Source organism: Phyllobates terribilis, unplaced genomic scaffold (genome assembly GCF_046119375.1).
Source record: "Phyllobates terribilis strain yellow unplaced genomic scaffold, ASM4611937v1 Scaffold_11__3_contigs__length_659146591, whole genome shotgun sequence".
NCBI lineage: Eukaryota > Metazoa > Chordata > Amphibia > Anura > Dendrobatidae > Phyllobates > Phyllobates terribilis.
The window spans coordinates 113,374,532-113,393,661 of record NW_027362771.1 but is presented as its reverse complement, the minus strand read 5'-3'; the positions used below and the strand labels follow the sequence as shown (position 1 = coordinate 113,393,661).

The window sequence follows — 19,130 nt, the reverse complement described above, 5'->3', positions numbered from 1 at the left end:
GGACAATTCTTTTTGTATTTTTTCATTGAAGACAAATTAAATGAAGATAATAATACCAAAGAATTTGTGATTGCAATCATTTTCAAGAAGAAACTGAGTATTATCTGACAGAATTGCAGGGGTGCCAATACTTTTGGCCACCACTGTACAATTATAAGCATTTCTTAAAACTTTTATTAACAAATACATCAAGTTTATGCAAAGACTTAATATTTACAGTGTTTACCCTTACTTTTCAAGACTGAAAATTTGACCAGACAGCTGGATATCGGGCTCTGAGCCAAATCATGACTGATGACAGCCCATTATTGTCTAATCACTGTTTGGAGTTTATCACAATTTTTGTGTATTTGTTTGTCCACCCGCTTTTAGAGGATTGACCACAAGTTCCCAATGGGATTGAGATCTGGGGAGTTTTCTGGCCATGTACCCTAAATATCAATGTTTTGCTCACCGAACCACTTAGCTATCACTTTTGCCTTGCAACATGGTGCAGCATCATGCTGTAAAAAGGAATTTGTCATCACCAATTTGCTCCTGGATTGTTGGGAGAAGTTGGTCTTGGAGGATCTGGTTTAGATACCACTCTTTACCCATGGCAGTGTTCTTAGGTAATATTGTGAGTGACCCCACTGCCTGAATGACAAGCAACTACACAGCTGAATGGTTTGAGGTTACTTTACTGTTGGCATGACACATGACTCATGGTAGCGCTCATCTTTACTACAATCAATTTTCCAGATGTCCCAAACAGTCTGAAGGAGACTTTAGCCCAGTTCTCCGCAGTCCAATCCCCTTTACTTTCTGTAAAGTTATTTTCTCTGATGAAACCCTGTATACTTTTTGTATACAATGTACTAAATAATAATATAATATTATCTTCAAAACTTTATCATACTTCTTGCAGGTGAAATCGGGATCCTTTGCTGTGCACTTAGGAAGCTTGAGTGAAGAAATCATGAGAAAGAAAGAGTCAAGATATTTGCATTATATTATCAAGATATTACTGCTTCTTACCTTTTGAATATATATTGTTTGCGTGATTTACATGAACATTAGAAAACTTTCGTTTGGTTAAAAAACAGATCAAATTAAGAAATATAGGGATAAGTTTTTGCTCTAGAATGCATTTTGTCTTCTCTGTATGGTTAGAAAATCATACATCATACGTTAGTGTGCAGGAAGATATTTACTCTACAACAAATTAATTTACTATAAAAGATAATGCTTTGTGAAAGGCATTTTCCCAGTACAAACTTTTTTCAATGTTAGGTAATCATGCACTAATGCTTTGCTATACAGAGTATACCAATGCATTATATTCATCATGTAAGCAATATGCAGATGCAGTTGATATGTCCACTAAAAAATATTTTTAGTTTTATAAAATTTGGCAAAAAAAGAGTATTTCAAAATAAATCCATTTTATATAAAAAATGTTTAATTTTTCTAAATGTTAAAAAATGAATGCCCCCAAAAAGTTAATGAAAGTCAATTAATAGCTTGAAAATCAAACCATGGAAAAAAAGCTTGGGTTTCTATATATACACTGCTCAAAATAAAGGGAACACTCAAATAACACATCCTAGATCTGAATGAATGAAATATTCTCATTGAATACTTTATTCTGTACAAAGTTGAATGTGCTGACAAGAAAATCACACAAAAATCATCAATGGAAATGAAATTTATTAACCAATGGTGGCCTGGATTTGGAGTTACCCCAAAATTAAAGTGGAAAAACACACTACAGACTGATCCAACTTTGATTTAATGTCATTAAAACAAGTCAAAATGAGGCTCAGTATTGTGTGTGGCCTCCACGTGCCTGTATGACCTCCCTACAATGCCTGGGCATGCTCCTGATGAGGTTGCGGATGGTCTCCTGTGGGATCTCCTCCCAGACCTGGACTAAAGCATCTGCCAACTCCTGGACAGTCTGTGATGCAACGTGATGGTGGATGGAGCAAGGCATGATGTCCCAGATGTGCTCAATCGGATTCAGGTGTGGGGAACGGACGGGCAAGTCCATAGCTTCAATGCCTTCATCTTGCAGGAACTGCTGACACACTCCAGCCACATGAGGTCTGGCATTGTCCTGCATTAGGAGGAACCCAGGGCCAACTGCACTAGCATATGGTCTCACAAGGGGTCTGAGGATCTCATCTCGGTACCTAATAGCAGTCAGGCTACCTCTGGCGAGCACATGGAGGGCTGTGCGTCCCTCCAAAGAAATGCCACCCCACACCATTAGTGACCCACTGCCAACCGGTCTTGCTGAAGGATGTTGCAGGCAGCAGATCGCTCTCCACGGCGTCTCCAGACTCTGTCTTGTCTGTCACATGTGCTCAGTGTGAACCTGCTTTCATCTGTGAAGAGCACAGGGTGCCCGTGGCGACTTTTCCAATCCTGGTGTTCTGTGGCAAATGCCAAGCGTCCTGCACGGTGCTGGGCTGTGAGCACAACCCCCATCTGTGGACGCCGGGCCTTCATACCACCCTCATGGAGTTGGTTTCTAACTGTTTGTGCAGGCCTGCTGGAGGTCATTTTGCAGGCCTCTAGCAGTGCTCCTCCTGTTCCTCCTTACACAAAGGCGGAGGTAGCGGTCCTGCAGCTGGGTTGTTGCCCTCCTACGGCCCCCTCCAAATCTCCTGGTGTACTAGCCTGTCTCCTGGTAGCGCCTCCAGCCTCTGGACACTATGCTGACAGACACAGCAAACCTTCTTGCCACAGCTCGCATTGATGTGCCAACCTGGATGAGCTGCACTACCTGACCAACGTCTGTGGGTTGTAGAGTCCGTCTCATGCTACCACGAGTGTGAAAGCACAACCAACATTCACAAGTGACCAAAACATCAGCCAGAAAGCATTGGTACTGAGATGTGGTCCGTGTTCCCCACCTGCAGAACCACTCCTTTATTGAGGGTGTCTGGATAATTGCCAATAATTTCCATCTATTGTCTATAGTATTTGCACAACAGCATGTGAAATTGATTGTCAATCAGTGTTGCTTCCTAAATGGACAGTTTGATTTCACAGAAGTTTGATTTACTTGTGGTTATATTCTGTTGTTTAAGTGTTCCCTTTATTTTTTTGAGCAGTGTATATCATTTGTATCTAGTTAATACTTTGAATGAGATTGTCATGTTTTGCTTTCATGCACAATATTCCTGAATTCATGTAATGTAACAGTCTAACAGAAAACCACGAATAGCACGTTGTGATAGTAGTGGGACTGAAAGCTGAGAAAAATATGTAACCATTGTAAACATATTGTATTATTGCTATTTAGCCGGTATGCTGATGCTATATGACATGTCAGTTGCATTTATATTTTATTCTTATGAGTAGAAATGTCATTTTTGTCTACATTAAACTTATCTTTATGAATAATAACGTACAATGAGCACATGATTATCAACATTATTTCATTAATGAATAAAAGTAATACAAAAGATCTGTCCCATGGAATATCAAATACATCTGTATTTATAAGATCTTTCCATAATATCATAATAATAATGGTTTCACAATTAATCCATTGAGACTTATATTTTTGTAAAAAGGTCTTTTTTAGGATTTATGTCAGATTATAACTACAACACACACACAGTGTATTGGACCAACCGCTCCCTTATACATAGTATGATGGGCTAACAGCTCCCCTATACACAGTATAATGGCCTCACAGCTACCCTATGCACACTATATTTGGCCCACAGATCCCTTGTATACAGTATAATGGGCCCACAGCTCACCTATGGACAGTATAATGAGCCCACAGCTCCCATATACACAGTATAATGCCCCCACAGCTTCTTATACACAGTATAATGAATCCACAGCTCCCCTACACACAGTATAATGTTCCCACAGTGACCCTATTCACAGTATATTGAGCCAACAGTGATCCTATACACAGTGTAATGAGTCCACAGCTCCCCTACATGCAGCATAATGGGCCCACAGCTTCCTTATGCACAGCATAATGGGCCCACAGCTCCCTTATGCACAGAATAATGGGCCCACAGCTTCCCTATGCACAGTATGATGGGCCCACAGCTCCCCAATACATAGTATGATGCCCTCACTAATCCCCTAAAACACAGTATAATGATCCTCACAATAGTCCTCACACTGTGTAACTGCCCCCACGGTAGTCCCCAAACTGTATAATGGCCTCCATATTAGCTCCCACACTGTATGATGGCCCCCTAAGTAGTCCCCACACTTTGAGGGCCCCCACATTAGCTCCCACACTGTATGAGGGTCCCCAAATTAGCTATCACACTGTTTGAAGGCCCCTCACAGTAGTCTCCTCACTTTGAGGGACCCCCACACTTTATGTGGGCCGCCAACAATAGTCACCACACTGTAAGATGGCCCTCACATTAGCCCCCATACTGTATGAGGGCCTACTACAGTAGTCCCCAAACTGTACAATGGCCCACATTTTGAGGGCACGTCACAGTAGCACGTATAATGTATAAGGGCCCCCACCCCACTGTATGAGGGTCCCCCACACTTTATAATGTCCCCACAGTCAAACCAAAAGTTTTAAATAAAATAAAAAACATTATAATCTCACTTAATCCCGGATCATAACAAGTCTACTGGGTGGACCAATGCTAGGACTCGGATGTCCTATGCGTGCGTAGCATCTTGCCGTTCAATAGACCACAGGTTCAAGCGACCTGTGGTCTACAGAATGGAGAGAGATGGTGCAGGCTTAACTGCTACACTACTGGGGTAGATGGAGTGCATGGGCTCTGTAGTGCTGGGGTGTCGGTGCGCATGCCCACAGAGAGGACTCTGAGTGCCCCTTCTGCCATAGGTTCACCAACACTGGCCTATGACATAGGAGTGATAGCTCGTAAAATAGTATCAGTGCTGGACAATCACAAGATCTGACAATGGTACACTTCTTTTGGTACACTTCCCGGATGTGCCACCAATACTAGTAGCAGGAGTTAGTAATTCTCTGCTATATTTCTAAAACTTAACATGGATAAAACAGAATTCATCATCTTTCCGCCATCTCACTCAACCCCCCCCAACTGACCTATCTATCAACGTCAATGGCTGTCCACTCTCCCCAGTCTTGCAAACTCGCTGCCTTGGGGTAAACCTGGACTCTGACCTCTCCTGCAAACCACATATCCAAGCCCTTTCCACTTCCTGCCGACTCTTAAAAATATCTCCCGGATCCGCACATTTCTCAACCATTAATCTGCAAAAACACTAGTGCATTCCCTCATTATCTCCCACCTCGACTACTGCAACCTCCTGCTCTGTGACCTCCCTTCTAACACTCTTGCACCCCTCCAATCTATCCTAAACTGCGCTGCCCAACTAATCCACCTGTCCCCCCGCTATTCCCCGGCCTCTCCTCTCTGTCAATCCCTTCACTGGCTCCCCATTGCCCAGAGACTCCAGTTCAAAACACTAACCATGGCATACAAAGCCATCCACAACCAGTCTCCTCCATACATCTGTGACCTAGTCTACTGATACATATCTGCATCTGCATGCAACCTCCAATCCTCATAAGATCTCATTCTCTACTCCCCTCTTATCTCCTCTTCCCACAATCGCATACAAGATTTCTCACGTGCATCCCCCTACTCTGGAACGCTCTACCCCAAAATATCAGACTCTCTCCTACCGTGGAAACCTTCAAAAGGAACCTGAAGACGCACCTCTTCCGACAAGTGTACAACCTGCAGTAACCCTCGCTCCAACATACCGCTGCATGACCAGACCTACCCTCACCTACTGTATCCTCACCCATCCCTTGTAGACTGTGAGCCCTCGCAGGCAGGGTCCTCGCTCCTCCTGTATCAGTTGCCGTCACGTTTTGTTCAAGATTATTGTAATTGTTTTTGCTATATATACCCCTTTCTCACATGTAAAGCGCCATGGAATAAATGGCGCTATAATAATAAATAATAATAATAATAATTAGCATCATGGGAAGTTCACTTTTGTGGATGTAATACTTTGAATGCATTATTGCATAAAAAATATAAGTGGATCTGTCTCAAAATTTCTCAGTACAAACTTATTAAATAGATCTGTTAGAGTTGATGAGGCTTACTTACTTTGAAAAGCCACATCAGAATGGCTGTATAATCATACGAGTCCAAGTTAAAAAGTGAGAGAGTTCATGAGTCTCTGCCCACCTAGCCTAATTGACAGCAGCAGCTTGTACTTAATAGTGCCCAAACTCAGCAGCAGTGGGAAGCAGTGGGAAGGAGGAAGACTAAGGAGCTGCAATCAGACTTAGTGGGTGGAGATTGATTTTCAACTTTCAAAAAGGATTAGACAGCTATTGATCATCATGGATTCTCAATGTAAGTATATCAGTCTCATTAGGAATAAAATATCTATTTAATAACGTATGCAGAACATGTCACGTGTCAGAACTGCTTTAATGCTATTGTAAGAAATACACTGCAGGGTCAAATAACCTAAAATGTTTGTTAGAGGGCTCCAACGTTTCCAACATTTTATTTGTTTGTAATAGATTTATTTTTTATTATCAATAAAGCTCTATTAAATCAAGCATGAGTTTGCCTAATTTTTCTTGGTAAAATTAAAGTTACAATTATCATTTAGTGCAGTTAAAGAGAACCTGTCAGCACGATTTTGTAATGTAAAGTAAAGGCATGACTTTAATACTCTGTAATATACAGAGCCGTATTTGCACCCGAGGGCAGGTGCCTAGGGTGGCAATTTGCAGGGGTGACACCACTATGATGGGGAAAACATTTTTTTTGCTAAATATCCCCCTGTTTCTTACCTCTGCTGGACTAAGTGTGAAACCGCCATCTTTATTGGGGGGGGGTTGTGCATGGGCAGTGGAGCACCTATCAGATCACTCCCCCATCGGAGGAAGATAAATCATAGAGATGAAGGACCTGTGATGACATCATGCCCATGTGACTCTTATGGGCAGAGCCATACTTCAGATTGCAAGTGATATGTTTTCCACGACAGGAAGCAGCAGAAGGGGCACTGGTGACAGTGGAACATGGGTACATGGGGTGCAAGCTACGTGTGGGGGTACATATAAGGGTACAGGCTATCTGTGGGAGCACATATGGGGGTGCATGCTATATGTGAGGGTACATATGGGGATGCAGGCTACGTGTAGGGGTACAGGCTATATGTGGGGGTACATTTGGGATGTGCTGGTGACGCGCCCCTGGGCCTGCTGTGTCGCGCAGCGTCTCGCGCACGGGGGCTTACCCGGAACCGGATCAGATGAGGGTTGTAGTCTCCGAGTGGCGGGGACCCGGTCCGTGCCCAGGGAGTCAACTCAGTGTGTGGCAGTCTTGATAGATGTTATTTGAGTGTCGACTACGCCACCCGTTGATTTGCAGCTATGGAGCTGCCGCTGCAGGGCAGACCGCTGAGGCCGGTGTAGAATTGTGCAGCGTGATAGTATAACCCCCAACGGGAGGGGTATGGCCTCAGGGCAGCCGACGTGGAAGATGAGGGTAGCAGGAACCACTCAGAGACGGTGCGGTGTAATTCAGGGTCTTTACTGGTAACAACGATAGACCCTCCCGGAGTACTTGCTAGCGAACGGGGCCTGGTCAGTCCTTGAGCAGATGGGATCTCCCCTGGCCAGGCGGAGTTGTAGGCCTCCCAAACTGACTGTACTCTTCTGGCTACCTTGCTAGAAGCGGATATAAGTAGCCCACGTCCCTGAGTGTACCGTGTGGTGCTCACCCGTATGGCCGGTGACTCGGGGCCTTCTAATGGCTTCCGCTCCACGATGGCGGCGCTGGTCCCACGCGTGTGACCGTGCCTTCGGGTTTCTGGGCCTGAGGACCTGCAATCCCCTGCCGGTCGGCTTCTGCTGCTGGGTAAGAGTTAGTCCCCACAGCCTCGGACGCCGGGTCCGGTAAGAAAGCTTCTCAGTCAGGGCGAGCTCTGCAGCTGCCAGCCCCTGACTTGTAGTAGTATTGCTCCCACTGAGCTTCTGCTGTTTCTTCCTGTGACTGTTTCTTGTCTCTACTCTCCTTGACTGACTAACCCTGCTTCAGCCCCGGGTTTATCTAGGGGAAGGTCTTCCCCTCCCAAGACTGGGCAGGAGGTGTGGCATGCACAGGATCCCTGACCAAAGGACCTCCCACCTGCTCTCAGACATAACATTACATTACTGTGGGAAACCAGACCCCTGGGGTGCCACATTCCCCCCTAGTGAAATTTAGTACTCCGGGACTAAACATATTTTAGAAAAACATAACAAGATATAACAACAATAATAGTACAATAAGAAGAAACACATAAAGGTGGTCACGGCATGTCCGTAACCGGGTGTAGTCTTTGAAGAAAAGCAAGGTGTCCATTTCACCAAAACAGGGAGACGTAACCAGGTAGGGGTTTGTCCTGCCCCGAGTCCTTAACAGTCTTTAGTCCGTCCTGGGTTACACTCCAACTATGTACAAAGGATTCCCGGTAAATCCACCAAGGACTCCTACAAATAACTAGAAACACAAAATTATACACAAGCAACAATACACAGGTAAACATAAATAAAACAATTTATACACTTCAAATCCTCCAACGTGCGGGTAACTGGCCTCTAGTGGCCCTAGTGGACCTACGGAGCTGACTGTCTAGCCCTGAACTACAGGGTGTAGGAGCTGTCAAGGGTAAACTGGGCAGCTGTCTACCGGCTCTTTGGCTCACTAGGGATATGGCAGGCTCACTGCAAGCAGAGGGTTGATCCTCCTGGTCTGCGGGTGTGGGGTCTTCTGCCTCCTGGACCGGCTGTTCTTCCAGCTCTACCTGTTGCTCTGTAGGTGCTTGGGATGCTGGTTGGAGGAAGGTGAGTACGGGTACCACAACTGCACCATTGACTTGAGTCCAAGACCGAGGGAAGTCCCCGAGCACAGTACTAACCATATCTTCCCTTTCCTCTACGGGTCAATGGTCTTCTTGTTCCTCTTCAGGGTTCCTCAGTTGTTCGGGACACTTCTTCAGGTGATCCCGGGATACAATGGCTGTAGTTTCCCCTCCGTCTTTACTGATGGTACAAACCTTCGGGTTCTCGTGGCTTGAGGGCAGTACGGTGTACGGGTCCTTCTCCCACTGGTCGTCCAACTTGTGGAGCCGTCTCTTCCTCTTCAAGACCTGCTCTCCGGGTACCAGGGGAACAGCGGGAGCATACTGGTTGTAAGTTTTCTCTTGTCTTTCCCTAGCCTGACAGAGACTTCGCTCCACGCTCTCCTGTACTCTCCGGTACTGCTGCTGCCTCTCTGTGTCCCAGTCTGCTTCTGGTGAAGTGTCCTCGGGTGTCAGGACTCCCATTTCCAGGTCAACAGGTAACTTACCAGGTCTTGCCCTCATTAGGTAAGCCGGGGTACAGTTGGTGGAACCTACCGGGATGTGGTTGTATAGGTCCACCAGATCGGGCAGCTTCTCAGGCCACAGACTGCGTTCTTCCAGGGGCAACGTTTTCAGAAGATCCATTACCACCTGGTTCATTTTCTCACAAAGTCCATTAGTTTGCGGATGATAGGGTGTCGTCCTTATCTTCCGGCAGCCATACAGAGTGCAGAATTCTTGGAAGACCTCCGCTTCAAAGGCAGGTCCCTGGTCTGTCAACACTTGGTCCGGGTACCCGTGTGGACGGCAGAAATGCTGCTGGAAGGCTCTCGCTGCTGTTCGAGCTGTTAAGTCCTTGACGGGGACGACAAATAAGAACCGGGAGTAGTGATCCACGATGGTTAGTGCGTAGACGTAGCCACTTCTGCTTGGGGTCAGTTTTACATGATCCAAGGCTACCAGTTCCAACGGCTGCCGGGTGACGATGGACTGCAGGGGAGTCTTCTGGCTGGCACGATCCTTCCTTCTTAGGTTGCACGGGCCACAGTCTCTGCACCACTTCTCAATGGTTCCCCTCATGCCTACCCAGTGGAATCGCTCGCGCAGCAGGAACTCCAGCTTCTTCCACCCGAAGTGTCCAGCTCCGTCGTGGTATGCCTCCATCACCATGGCTGCGTCTCTTCGTGGCACCACTACTTGCCAGAGTAGTTCATGCGTCCGGGAGTTAACCATTCTGCGGCACAACTTCCCCTTGTAAAGGAACAGTCGACTCCTCTCTGCCCATAGTTGTTTGGCTTCCTCCGGAGCGTCTGGTTCAAGGCAAGCCTCCGGGCGAGTCAGCATCTCCTTCACCAGTTGGACGGCAGGGTCGCTGTCTTGCGTTTCCGCCCAGTTGTACTGAGGTAAGGGGTTCAACGTAGCAGCCTGCTTACTCCTTACCCGGTGGGAGTACTGGATAGTCCCATGACGGTGGAACGCAGGGAGTTCAACTTCTTCCAGTCCCTCCGGATCTTCTCCTTCGTCCGGCAGGTTGGGCATCCTGGACAGGGCGTCCGCGTTGGTATTGGAGCGTCCGGCCCGGTATTTGATTGTGAACTCGTAGTTGGACAGACGGGCCATCCACCTCTGCTCCAGGGCACCGAGTCTTGCCGTGTCCAGGTGTGTCAACGGGTTGTTATCCGTGTACACGGTGAACCGGGAAGAAGCGAGGTAATGCTTAAAGCGCTCGGTGACTGCCCATACTACGGCCAGGAACTCTAGCTTAAATGAGCTGTAATTCTCGGGATTCTTTTCGGTGGGTCGCAGCTTTCGGCTGGCGTAGGCGATTACTCGTTCCTTCCCCTGCTGGATCTGGGACAGTACGGCTCCTAGCCCGATGGTACTGGCGTCGGTGTAGAGGATAAAGGGCTGGCTATAATCCGGGTACGCCAGGATTTCGTCCCCCGTGAGGGCCATCTTCAGCTGGCGGAAGGACTCTTCTTCCAGCTCCTCCCATTTGAAGGGCGGCTTCTGGTTCTTGGCCTTCCGGGACTGGCCTATCAGGAGGTCCTGCATAGGTGCTGCCTTTTTGGTGAAACCGGGAATAAACCTTCGGTAGTAGCCTACCAACCCGAGGAACTGCCGCACTTCTTTTACGCTGGAGGGGCTTGGCCATTCCTTAATTGCGGTGATCTTATCAGGGTCGGGAGCCACTCCGTCAGCGCTCACCACGTGTCCCAGGTACTGCACCTTTGGTTTCAGGAGGTGACACTTGGAGGGTTTCACCTTTAGGCCGTAACTCGCCAGAGCTTCGAACACTTCCGCCAGGTGTTTCAGGTGGTCCTCATACGTCTTGGAATATACGATGACATCGTCCAGGTACAACAGGACCGTCTCGAAGTTTCTGTGGCCCAGACAACACTCCATTAGTCGTTGGAAGGTTCCTGGTGCGTTGCAGAGTCCGAACGGCATGCAGGTGAACTCGCTAAGTCCCATCGGGGTGGTGAATGCGGTCTTCTCCCGGTCCGCCTCTGCTACAGGAACCTGCCAGTACCCGCTAGTGAGATCCAAGGTAGAGAAGAAGTTAGCAGATCTTAAAGCAGCCAATGACTCCTCTATCCTTGGTAAGGGGTACGCATCCTTGTGTGTGATACGGTTGATTTTCCGGTAATCTACACACATCCTCATGGTGTTGTCTTTTTTTCTGACTAAGACTAGTGGAGCTGCCCAGGGGCTACAGCTATCCCTGATCACCCCAGCCTCCTTCATGTCTCTAAGCATCCCCTTGGCATGTTGGTAGTGTGCAGGGGGTACGGGTCGATACCTCTCTTTTATGGGAGGATGGTCTCCCGTGGGGATGTGGTGTTCTACCCCCTTGACTCGCCCGAAGTCTAACGGGTGTTTACTAAACACTCTCTCGTACTCTTGAACCACCCGATAGACTCCCTGTTTCTGATGTGAGGGAGTGGAGTCAGTACCCAAATGTAGTTGCTGACACCAGTCCTCCTTTGTTTTCTTAGAGCCGTTACCTTCCTCCGGGTGAGATGGAGGCAAGGGTTCCACAGATTGTATAGCATTTTGGTTAATGGTATATAATTTGGCTAGCGTGGCATACCGGGGCAGGTACACTTCCCTCTTCCCGATATTGATTATGCGAACGGGCACCCTCCCATGGCGTACATTAACCACCCCCCGTGCTGTCAAGATGGTGGGCCTACTGTCTGAGTAAACTGGTTCTACCATTGCCTGGTAATCTCTACCTCTCAGACCAATAGCTGCCCGGCACCAAATCATCATTTCACTTTTTGGGGGCATGGCAATAGGAAAAGGGTCACACATTCTTACGCTACCAATCTCACCGCCGGAGAGTTCCACCTGTTGCCGTCGCATCAGTGCCCGGATCTCTTTCTGGAGCACCCGCTGCTCGCCGGAGCTGGCGTTCTTGGCAACCTGCTGTAAAAGGAAAATCACCTCTGCAAGACAATTTTCAATTACATTAGTTCCTAGAGTTATTTTTGGGTGACTCTCATGTTTGTCAATATCTACAATGATCAGTCCCTGTGCTGCCAGTTCGACTCTACCGATTTTGATGGTCACCTCTTTAAATCCGATCTGTGGCACGGGCTGGCCATTGCTGGCGATGATACTCAAGTCGTCGTCAGGGTAGCGGGTAATATCCGAGTCATTCCAGTACTGCTTAAAGAGCACGTACGGGATGGTGGTGACCTGTGACCCGGTGTCCAGTAGGGCACTCATGGGAATGCCATCCAGTACCACAGGCAAGACTGGACGTCCTCCCACATATCTGTCGCGCCAGTTCGATGGGCTTGGTGATCTTTTTCCTGGGGGTTGGCCCTCTACCCCAGGTTGTGCCCGTTTAAAGAACAGTACCTTGCCATATGTCCGGGTTGATTGCAGCGGCGGCAGATGGGTCGTCCGTCTTCGCTGTATCGGTCACTGGGTCTTCCTCTGGCCGGTGGGGTCCTCCTTGGTCGACGCCACGGGATGTCCTCCGGTCCGGATGCCAGCTGGATCTTCCCTGGGGTGGAAACCTGTAAAGACTGCACAGTTCGGGTTAGCGCAGCAACGCTCTTAGCTAGCTCTTGGACCTGATGGTGTAGGTCTGGAGCCGGGTCATTGTCCAAAGCCTGCGCATCAGCTCCCACAGGCCCTGCCGACAAGGGCGCCGCCTCCTGGTGGTAAGTGATAGCTGGGCGCCTGTGGGTCACAACGCCACCCGGTGCCGGTTCTCGGAGCACCCGGATGGCTCTGTCCTTGAACTGTGCAAAGCCCAGATGGGGATCCTGTAAGGCCATCGCCCGCAACTGGGTTCGGTGGGCATTACAATATAGTCCCTCTATAAATTGTTTGGTCAACAGCCTGTCCTCGTTCCCCACTCCATCAGGGTCGGTCTGCTTAATGGCCCTCAGGGCCTCTTGTAGGTTTAGTGCATAGTCCCTTATACTCTCATGCGCTCGCTGCTTGCACCCGTAGAATCTAAGCTTAATCTCGGCTGAGGTGCGGGTATCAAAGGTATCCTTCAGCCGGGTTAGTATCCCTGCGACAGTCTTCCTCCCAGGTGGCCAGGATTTTACTTCCCTTTTGGCTGCCCCGGTTAGTTGGGCCACCAGGATGCTCACTTTTTGCTCTTCTGTGAGGGGGTACACCTGGAAGAGGCTATCCAGCTTTTCTCTAAAGTCATGCAGGGTATGTGACTCCCCTGAGTACTGGGGTAGCCAAGCTGCTCCCGGGATATAGGGCATGGTGAAGGGCATAACTGCAGCAGCGGTGGCGCTGGCGGGGGTTGAGGCAATGAAGCTCTCCTCCGCATCCGACATCTTCCTCCCCCCTAGTGGACCGTGGCCTACCTTGCGATGATCCTGTTCCGTAGGCCGCGGCTCCGCAGTAGATCGTCAGGGTTGAGGACCTTCCGTCGCGCTCCGGTGACGTCGGCGTCTGCTGGGCTCCTTCCAGGACCTTACGCAACGTCCGGACGTGAGGCGGGGCTTCAGTTCTCGCGCGCTTTCGGAGTCCACGCCCCTCTTCTTCCCACGCGGCGTCCTCAAGATGGCGTACAACGGCGGGAAAACTCCACGGATGGCGGGAAGAAGGCTGAAGATGGCGCCGGATGGCGGGAAGAAGGCTGAAAATGGCGCCGGATGGCGGGAATCTTCACCGATGGCGGGAAAACTTCACGGATGGTAAGTTTTAAAAGTCTCTTTTTCAGGCACGCAGTACCCGGTGGTTGCGGGCACGAAATCCTGCCGACTACGCCAAAGTTGACGCGCCCCTGGGCCTGCTGTGTCGCGCAGCGTCTCGCGCACGGGGGCTTACCCGGAACCGGATCAGATGAGGGTTGTAGTCTCCGAGTGGCGGGGACCCGGTCCGTGCCCAGGGAGTCAACTCAGTGTGTGGCAGTCTTGATAGATGTTATTTGAGTGTCGACTACGCCACCCGTTGATTTGCAGCTATGGAGCTGCCGCTGCAGGGCAGACCGCTGAGGCCGGTGTAGAATTGTGCAGCGTGATAGTATAACCCCCAACGGGAGGGGTATGGCCTCAGGGCAGCCGACGTGGAAGATGAGGGTAGCAGGAACCACTCAGAGACGGTGCGGTGTAATTCAGGGTCTTTACTGGTAACAACGATAGACCCTCCCGGAGTACTTGCTAGCGAACGGGGCCTGGTCAGTCCTTGAGCAGATGGGATCTCCCCTGGCCAGGCGGAGTTGTAGGCCTCCCAAACTGACTGTACTCTTCTGGCTACCTTGCTAGAAGCGGATATAAGTAGCCCACGTCCCTGAGTGTACCGTGTGGTGCTCACCCGTATGGCCGGTGACTCGGGGCCTTCTAATGGCTTCCGCTCCACGATGGCGGCGCTGGTCCCACGCGTGTGACCGTGCCTTCGGGTTTCTGGGCCTGAGGACCTGCAATCCCCTGCCGGTCGGCTTCTGCTGCTGGGTAAGAGTTAGTCCCCACAGCCTCGGACGCCGGGTCCGGTAAGAAAGCTTCTCAGTCAGGGCGAGCTCTGCAGCTGCCAGCCCCTGACTTGTAGTAGTATTGCTCCCACTGAGCTTCTGCTGTTTCTTCCTGTGACTGTTTCTTGTCTCTACTCTCCTTGACTGACTAACCCTGCTTCAGCCCCGGGTTTATCTAGGGGAAGGTCTTCCCCTCCCAAGACTGGGCAGGAGGTGTGGCATGCACAGGATCCCTGACCAAAGGACCTCCCACCTGCTCTCAGACATAACATTACATTACTGTGGGAAACCAGACCCCTGGGGTGCCACACTGGCTACATGTAGATGTATGTATGGGGTGGTGAAGGCTACATGTGGGGATATATACGGGGAATGCAGGCTACATGTGGGGGTGAATATGGGGGGTGCAGGCGACGTGGGTGTACATATGGGAATGCAGACTATATGTGGGGGTACAGGCTATATGTGGGGGTACATATTGAATTTGGGGGGTACATATGGGTGCACACTGTATGTGGAAGTTACATGGGGGTGCAGAAAGTATGTGGGGTTGGCAGGCTGTATGTGGGGGTGGCATAGGAGTGCAGGCTGTATGTGGGGATACATGTGGAGATGCAGGCTGTATGTGCGGGATACATGGGGTGTGGACTGTATGTAATAAAGCGCCACAAAGGAGGGGAAGGTAAGCACTCCTTTTTTAAGCTAAAGATGCATGGAGTTTTTGCTGTAGACTGTTATGGAGAGTTGTAATTATTGAAGGCACAGTATGGAGGGAGTACAGTGTGACTAGGGGGCATTATGGGGAGGGATACTGAAAATGGGGACAGTGTGGAGGTTATAGTTCATAATGCAGGTACAGTGTGTAGGGCGGATAGTGTATAGGCCATAGTTGTTAAAGGAGGATGGTTTGACAGTTATTATTCATAAGGAAGGACAATGTAGCTGCCATAGTTCATAGGGGAGGGATGGGGTGGCATTATAATATATAAGGGGGGATGGTGTATAGGCAACATTTTATAGGAGAGGAGACCATATATCACAGTGGGACAGTGTGAGGAGCAATTATTTATTTAGGGAGCACAGCATGGGCAGCTATTTTTATTCAGGTGGTATTATAATGACACTTTATATTATTAAAGGCACTGTGTCAGGTTGTGCTGCAGAAGACTGGAGATGAGGAACGTCTGTGGAGACGAGCTATACCCTCGGGACAAGGTGAAGGATGAGGACTTCAATCGAGGAGATGTCACCTATAAGATGCCTGGATCTAAAGGAACATTTACATTGGTCAATCATGGCGCTTGAATGACCACTGCCGTTTTTATGAAGCCAATGGCAGTCATTTAGTAGTCTGTTTAAACCAGCCAACTGCACTTTTGGATGCACAAAGTGATTCTTACAGGGGTTGTCCAGTCTAAAATGGCAAGTCTGCGGTCACTCTATGTCACTCTATGTGACTGCAGACTTGGGAATCCTCCCATTGTGCATCCTGCACGCTGGGAGGATCCTCTGGTGTCAGCGTGATATACACGATGGTCATGTGACCACAAGTATGCAATATGCCAGAACCTGACTAGATGAGCGCAGAATCACAAGTCTGCAGTTACATTGAGGGACTGCAGACTTTTCATTTTAGACTGAACAACCACTTTAATATGATCGCTCTGGCCGCATAGAATAATATTGTTCTCGGCAGTACATATGAGAACAATGATATTTAAGCAAGATAAAAGGGAACCTGTCACCACATTTGATCTATCTAAACTATTAATATGGACATACAGGTTATAGACTGCTGAAAGAAGTCATCCCTGTACGCCTCATATCAGATGCCTTGTTGTTGAGAAATCATCTTTTATCCGTTTATATAAATGATCTCTTCCAGGCAATGGGTAGGAATGCTGCCTCTGCACTTCATCTCCATATGTCTCGCCTCCCATGAATGTCACTGTTCCCAGTGTTTTCCAGCATGCACATCTAATCACGCTGAGATCACTGAGAACTTCACCTACACAGAAGGTACTTGATGCCTGTGCCCATAGAAGGGCGGAAGACTGCAGAATGAAAAAGAGATAAGCAATGCGCACACTCTAGTGTTCCTTGTTTTTGTTGCACTCGATGGACAGTGTCCCAGTCTTAAGGACTGTTGATGGACCATGTCCTTGCTGTTTGGGCTGTTTGCAGGAGACAGACTTTGCTGTAAAATTGTTCCAGGGCCTGATCAACCTAATGGACAAGAGCTGGGTTAAAAGGGACTTGGTCAGTTGCAGTTCCAGGGTCCTAGCCTAGTATGACCAGTTTTGTGACACTTTGAAGAAGGAAGCTGTCATCTGTGTGACAGAGAAGAAAAGAATGAAGACGTCATGTTGGTTGTTATAATTTGTGTCATATAGTGCATTGTTGTCTTCCAGTTTTTCCACATGGTAAAGGACAGCCATCATTAAAGAAGTGTACAATGTAAAGAGCTGAACATATTGCCCTGTTCCCCCTTGAAGATATCAGTGCTGTGTATAATGTAAAGTGTGGAGTTTACAATGTCAAGGTTTATGGTGTTGGTGGTGTGTAGTGTGGATTGTAATATGGTTTATTTTAATGGTTTGCACTGTACTGTTGGGAAGCTAAGTTCTGCCCAGCAACAGACAGTGAGTAGGACATACTTAAGTGCTGGGACTAGTCCAGAGAGGGATAGGCTATGCAGCAGAATCAGAGAGGGCTTTCTGGTAGTGACTCATTGAGGGCCTAGCTTGCAGCTAGAGCAGACGTTTGGTCTGAGTGCTCAGCAAGTCAGCATGCAGTTTGTGTTTTGTGGCAAATGAGAATGGAGATTGGGACAGAGATGGTCTGTTCCTCAGGATCAAGCTGAGACAGAGAGAGATTTACAGAGACTCAGAGAGAAGAACAGTTCCAGCTCAAGGGACTGACCAGAGAGCAGAGTGACCAAGTGAGAAGGGTCCAGAGAAGGTACGCATAGCAGCAAGGCCCCAAGAAGCTTACAGCTCTTAAAGGTAACAGGCCAGGACGGAATAGAACATGAGACAAAGTTAGTGTCCCTGGCGTGAGTTCCCTAAGCGACAGAGAGCTTGAAGATGAGTCCGGCCATATTGGCAAACCCTTTCCTTTGCGAGGAGAATCAGATCCAGAACCACGGGAAGAAGAAATGACTTTCATGGACTGTACTGTGGTGTTAAGCTGGGTGGTGAAGGATATGAGACCAGTGGAGGTAGGAATGTGTGAGGCCAAGGAATTAATGAGACTGTGTATTAAAATGCTCTGTATTAATAAAGAAAAAGGCGAGAAGTTGTGTACCCATGTAAAAGGCCCCGACTACTAACGGCGAGAGTAAGATTCCGTTTTGATACAGTGATGCCACTGACAAGACAGATGAGCTTCAAAAGAAAAACGGTGGTAAAACAATAACAAGATTTATTGTAACAAAACTTGCCCTTGTTTGTATGGGGAAGAAAAGTTTTAATCCAACAACTCGTACAAAAGAATTGTGTTTTATTTTTCTTACCAGGAGAAAAGCCACATATCCCTGGTCCCAGTAAGGGGATGTCTTCCCTTGGGCCAATAATGCCACACCTCTCCCCTAAATGTGTCCGGACTTAAACAGGGCTAGTTCCTAAGGGGAAGCCGTAATATGTGTCTTTTCTCCTGGTTCAGAATCTTAATACTATTCCCAATCAATAACTTTCTGGAATCCCAATATGATCAAACTCAGCAGTACAGCTAGGCGTATTACAACCCAAGTTCACCTAACAAGAATAACATAAAATAAACAACCATATTCAATTCCCATTTACAAGAACACAGATGATAGCAAATTCATTTGATTAGCATGCTCTGCGGGAAATTCAGTCCAAACAGGTGGGTTCCTTGGGAGCTTCACCACGGACTGTGGCCTTTCTGAACTTCGCACCGCGCTATCAACAGTTCGTTGACAAGATGAACAAAGTTCGTGCCTCACTGACACCGTCCCATAGAGACTAGTCATTTAGATTGGTCTCAACACCTAGCTGACCCTGACTAACTCGTTGGACCAGTCAGGGCGAATTTAAAATAAGAAGAAGAACATGAGGTACCTCATCCTTGTTTAAAACATAGGGTGCTTTACCTTCCGTGTCACACTTCACAAGATGGCCGGCTCTTTTCAATGTTATCCCACTCTTGCACTTCCCCGCGCTCTTCACCTAACAGAAATAGAGGATTATTGTCCCAGACGTCACCAATCACAGGAGCACGAAACCGCTGCACTCCAAGGGGGAACCAGGTGCGCCTACTCCAGACCTTCCTTTTTTTCTCATTCAACAGGCGCTCCCAGACCACATGTGTCACG

General features: G+C 48.3%; 1 protein-coding gene across 1 annotated transcript in view; it reads left to right on the top strand.

Moving 5' to 3' along the window:
* PAH (phenylalanine hydroxylase) overlaps positions 1–6,179 on the top strand; it is a 146,935-nt gene extending 140,756 nt beyond the window's left edge. The window contains exon 13 of the mRNA XM_073651525.1: positions 908–6,179. Coding sequence (XP_073507626.1) covers positions 908–951 — 44 coding nt within the window. The 3' untranslated portion in view covers positions 952–6,179. The remainder of the gene's footprint in view (positions 1–907) is intronic.
* Positions 6,180–19,130: the final 12,951 nt, after the last annotated feature.